At 39.2% G+C, this 5,831-nt stretch overlaps 1 protein-coding gene across 1 annotated transcript; it reads right to left on the bottom strand.

The window, feature by feature from the left end:
* Window positions 1–1,440: 1,440 nt before the first annotated feature.
* Window positions 1,441–3,730, bottom strand: LOC104515763 (nuclear factor 1 B-type-like; the record flags this gene model as incomplete). The annotated part of the gene is made up of 2 exons (XM_010159862.1): window positions 1,441–1,526; window positions 3,136–3,730. Coding segments are annotated over 2 exons (681 nt in total), but the record flags the coding sequence as incomplete, so codon positions are not given.
* Between the last annotated feature and the right edge of the window lie 2,101 nt (window positions 3,731–5,831).

Raw genomic sequence — 5,831 nt, 5'->3', positions numbered from 1 at the left:
GGGGAGGGGGGGGGGAGGCGATACACGACCTGATACAACAGGCAGAGCCCCATAGAAATGTGTTACGATTAAGAAGGATTTTGATGCTAAATATTGATCACAGTGCACACTTCCCATTTTCTTCCTCCATTTCGTTCAAAGGAGCAGCACTGCAACCTGTGTCAAGCCCATTTTTCTTTTTTTTTTTTTTTTTTAAGATCCTAAAGCACAAGAGGATAGTAGAAACGGGATGGGGGGGTAGGGCAGGGGAGAAATAGATACTGAATTCTGAGCGAGATGGGCAAAAAGTGGAACCAGATGAAGTTGGTCAATGACAGAACTTCATAGGTCGATCCTTAATTCTTCTTTCAAGGCGGGCATGGAAGTAGAAGCCCTTTTTATTAAGAACTGAAAAGGATTATTGACACTTCTAGATCTGGAAATTGTCAATATATTGTAACATTACTCGGCACTGCAATGCGGATGCCAACCAACAAATCACAGGCATCCTAGGCTAAACAAAGAAGGTCTGATGCCAATCCTGGTGCCACTGGCAACCATCACTGGCACTCGAACTATCCTTCCTCCTCTTTTTCCCCTTAATCTTCTTTTTTTAAAGCAACAAAAAACCCAAACTACTTGGCCCCTTTATTCGGTTTATGTGCTAATTCCTTCTTCATATTTCTCTCAGAGATTTAATTGTTTCTACGTCTCCACTTAGTTTTTGCATGATACTATTAGGCAGGTTTATATATTCTAAAAGAGAAATAAAAAGCAAAACAGCATGTGTATAACGCAGCATTTTGGTTGACTTCATGCTTATCTTTTGCAAAGCCTGGTGCTCTTAATCAAGTGCACGACAAAGTGTCACAATTAACCTGCTTTCAATGAAGATAGAGAATCAAAGTTTGACAAAACGGAAAAAAAAAATACAATGATAACTTAATATGACTTCTTCAAGAAGAGAGCCAACAGATGTTAATGGAAGATTTACTGTGAAGCAGCAAGACAGATACAAAATACATGCAGTTTACAATAAACAAAAGGGTCTACTGAGGGTGACTTGGTACATAGAAATTAGCCAGCTTCATCTTCCAGTATATTCTCAAACTAACTTTGAAAGTTGTAATGTTGCAGCATGCTTATGTTACTCATTTCTGATTAGACAAGTGTTTTAAATAAACTCATATTCTCAACCCATTCAAATCAATGAAAGCAGTTATGCCCTGCAATTCCTTCTCCCACTTCAGGTTACTGGCTTCCAACAACTTAAAAGTCGACAGTGTGTAAGAGTACTCTGACCCCAGCTTCTTCGGCTCAAGAGCTACTTAAACTCTTTTGCCTCCCTTTGTAGTTTTGACTTTATGACACAGGTAAATCCATTAGAATTAATCAGTAAGCTATGTCTTGCTATATATACACATTCAAAATATTGTTTGAATTTTTCTTCACAAAAGGAGTTTAAAGGCACAAATTATTTGTAATTAAGCTATTTTGTTCAATGCTAACAAAGAAATCTTTCTTCTGTGGACCAGATTTACCAGACTCTGCAGCTACTTAAAGTCGCTGCAAAATATCTAAGTGTTGTCTACTACTGTGGAGAGAGTAATAAAAAAATACAAGTAGGAAAAAAAAAAATCATACCAAACCAAAACAATGATCCGTATATTTTCATTATGAATAATTTAAAAAAAAATATATCAAACCCTATGTATACGTTCACAGAAACACAGTGCTCCGCTTGGGTGAGCAAATGCTAAAAGACAAATCCACTGAAAACAAAATTGTTGTGTTGCCTATCTGCTCTTTTGAAGAATGAGTACACACCAAATGAAGACGTGTGCACTGCCACTTTTTTGTTACTAACAAAACCGAGTGCATTCGGGTTTCAGTTATATTCCGCAGATACATATTGGGCACCAGGTAACAGCCTGCCATCTGCCCTTCTGCAGGCCATTTCTGCCTACTACCAGGCCAAGTCATGAAATGTCCCGCCATCTGCGGCCAACCAAACTTTCCCTCGTTGAGATCTGCGGCTAAAAAGAAACGCTTTATTACTGCTGAACAGTCAGCAATACAAAGACATCTAGAGGATGGTATAATCACCAGAAAGAACCAAAATGACACCTCACAGAGCAAAAGCATTTCAGAAAGCTTAGTATTGGAGAGGAAAAAAAAAAAAACCACAACTTTTTCTACTTACAGCCATTTACGACTTCGGGGCACCTGCCTACGAGTAATGTTATCTGAATATGCCACATGACTATCAGATTTTTCCCTGATATACGATTATCAGAAGCGTTGGCCTTCTTTTCATTCTGTAAACTATGTTTAAGAAGCTTTTCCATAGTGTTCCTGCAGTTTTCCACATTTCAATTATCTGTCAAATAAAATTAAATGTACGAGTGCGATTATGAAGATTTTCTTTTCACGGTAAATTCTCTCGTAATGTTACAACCTAGGTCTCTGTTATAAAGCTTAGATAGGTAAGATGAGCTAGTGATGTAAAGTATGAATAAAACGCTGATACTGTATGCCATAATTCTGGCTACATATGGTATTTACAAAGCAGTATTTCTGTGCTAAAGTTTTTTCACGTTTTATTTTATAGACGTGAGAAAGCCTATGATTGCTCTTCAAAGTGATAGTAGGTTCCTCAGTCTAGAGATGAATGGTTGATTATTTGTAACTATAAAAACAGTAATAAATATTTGTAGTATTTATTGTGATTGTGCAATTGCACATACCTGCGTCTGTTACTAACAGTACTGGGATGGGGAGGAGGGGGGAGAAACAACCTTGAAAAAAAAGAAAAATGTTTTCTGAAGTCATGACTGGAAAACCTACACAACATATTGCCACTTTTTGGTAAAGGCAGCTTCAGAGGAACTAAGGCACTACCTTTGTATGTTCCACTCTCTCGAAAGAGAACAAGGCACGTATGTCAAACATACTTGTCATTTACATGCGTCTGCAGGAACGTGTGTGTATGTAAGTATATACGTATACATGCTGATTTACATATGGATATGTACCCACATTACGTCTATAGACCACAGAATAATGTTTGACTGGAAGCCAGCCATAGGGGAAACAGGGTGACTTGGAATTATAGTTTGACATACTAACATAGAAACACGACAAGCTGCTTCCTACCTTGCTCCTGCACGTAGTATGCCAAAAACAAATCAAGCTCCTTGACTGATACTGTTATGTGATGTGGCTGGACGCAAAGTGCTGGATTTGTGCAATGTGGGGATTTCATGAGCCGCTCTCCATCCGTACTTTCCAAGGGGATGCCTTTGAACAGGATCACCATGACTAGATCCAGACGCCAGACTTTGTCAGCCTGTCGCAGGCAGTCGATTCTCCTAATCTTACCCTTCTGGTCAGGATTGGACAATACACAGCATGGGTGCTTCTTCCCAGTCACCGTGAGCACAAAATCCTCCCGGAACTCTTGGCGAATATCTTTGCGCAGCTTGGCCAGGAGCCTGGATGCCCACTTCTGTTTAATTTCAGGCTTTTCACTAAGAAGCTCATCCTTGACTGCTCTTTCCTCATCCTTTGACATTCGTTTCTCGTGTTTTTTAAAGTACTTGCGTTTCCGAGCCTGAAGGTTGAACCAGGTATAGGCAATTGCACGGACATGTGGAAGAAGTGCCTCAATGAACGGGTGAAATTCATCCTGTGGAAAGAAGTGGAAGGAAAAAAAAAAAAAAAAAAGAAGAAAACTCGAAGTCAGTAAGTTCTCATAATCAAAGCAATATCAAGAAAGCCTTCTGAAAATCTTAAAGTGAAATTCAAGACCAAGAGAATAAACATTGAAAATTTACACAAATTTCTGCGTAACACCTTTTATGCAATTACTACCGCCGTACACAGAGAATCGCATTTTCCCCACATTTCACTCTTTGAAAGAACCATGTGAAGATTTTATTTTGCATGCCTCCCCTCACTTCATCCCGCAACGCTGCAGAGACAACATCATTTAAAAGAGATGCTATCAAGATGTTTCGTTTCTGACATTTAAATATCTGAGTGAACAGCTAACATCAAGAAAAGTACCATTGCACAAAGAAAGCACTCTACGGTTTTAAAAAATCTGAGCAGAAACGTTCAGGAGGCTGAGATGAATGCCACAGTTCATTTCTCTTCTCTGTGGCACAGAAACACAAAGCATATACATGCTCAGTGTAATGCCACACAGTTCCCGCTTTTGGAGCATGCTCTCAGCAAGAGACTGCTGGTGGCACAAAGAGCATGCGCCATTAAACTTGATCCATTTTCTTATCAAACGTCCAACATTCCAGCACTGAAACAGCACCATTCCAGAGGTGGTAACTAGAGAAACCAGTATACAGTAAGGGAAAGCGGGCAAAAGACACAGCGTGTCGTATACAATTCCTGAACAGAAGCCGCTGTACTTTCAGCTCTTCAGGCTTCCCTCCCACCACCCCCAAACTCTGTAAAATAGAAGTTTATGAAGTAGGGAACAAAAATTACATTTATGTTCTTCCAGCAGCTCCACTGTGGGTTTTGAAGCCCCACAGAGCCGGTTAATTTGTTAACTGATCACATGAGTGTGGCAATTATTCTAAACCCCTTAAAAATCAATCTGAGGTGTACAATGAAAAATGGCAACTTGGCACAAACTTTGCGTTCCTTGTATTTCTGCATGCTGTGGCAGAGTGACATGACGAGTGCACCGCTGGTCAAATGTTGCCTTTGTGAAATCCATGCAATTTATTTACAGTTCCAAAATACCCCTTTCTGTCATCTGGCTTCACCTGCAAGTTCTTATCTTCTGCCTAGCAGCGATACGGATTGCATTAAGGAGGCAATGCTTAGTTGTCGTCTACAAGTACATCCTATAGCAATTAAATTAATTCGTTCTGTCTGCTTAAAGTACCATCCTACACATCCATGTTAATATCTAAGCAGGCCTTTCCCAAAAACTAATGCCTCTTTTCCGTCAGTAAATCCGCTGTTTCAAACAGCACGATCTGCTTATCAAACATTACGGTGTTTTGGTTTGGAAGGGAGACCTTAGGGGAGGTATCTTTCTTCCTGTGTGCAGGCACATTTAGTTTTAAATACCGTGCAGATTGCTCATCATACTGAGCGGCATGGTGCAATCAAACTAAAACTGAACCTTTTTTATACAATTATATTCAAGAATACAATTAACAAATTTCTATTTTATCTACGCTGCTAGACAAGGAATGAATTATGTTTGATCAATAGGCTGATTAACTCCATTAGGTAAAAATGATGAAAGTGTAACTAATGGTCTCAATTACACAAAGTTCAGATTGCCATTGTAGAAGCTTCAGGCCAAGAATTTAGTGTTTAAATCTTCAAATTTCAAACAAACTTCAAAATCTCCTGAATGGTAAAAAACACCACTAGAGCTAATTACCTCTCTTCCCTAACCACCCTGAAATCAAAGAGAAAAGTATGGAAAAGTTGCAAGCAGTTTATCTACAACCACGTTACCTTCACAGGGGGGAAAAAAAAAAAAAGCTGGGAGGAAGATATAGGAAGATAATTCCGGACATAAACAGTTGCATTACAGTATGATGCTTGACAAAAAGCCACAAAGGCAATAATTAAACTGGTTAGTAGTTTCCAGCAGAGAATCGAACAATTCTGATACTATACTGGCACATAAAACTAGGCCATGGAAAGAGTTAAACCACAATCTGTTCTTTGTGTGGGAAGGCAATACTGCTTTGAGTAACCACAGCCCATGATAAGACTTCCCTATCTTCATATGCTTTCTGATGCCATGCTTTTTTTCCCTTCAATTATAGCTACTAAAGAAAGTTTATTTCTTCTTCTACTCGCCT

The sequence above is a fragment of the Eurypyga helias genome, unplaced genomic scaffold (genome assembly GCF_000690775.1).
Source record: "Eurypyga helias isolate BGI_N326 unplaced genomic scaffold, ASM69077v1 scaffold39839, whole genome shotgun sequence".
Classification (NCBI taxonomy): domain Eukaryota; kingdom Metazoa; phylum Chordata; class Aves; order Eurypygiformes; family Eurypygidae; genus Eurypyga; species Eurypyga helias.
Note: the sequence above shows the minus strand (reverse complement) of the source record. Positions and strands in the feature narration are given on the sequence as shown.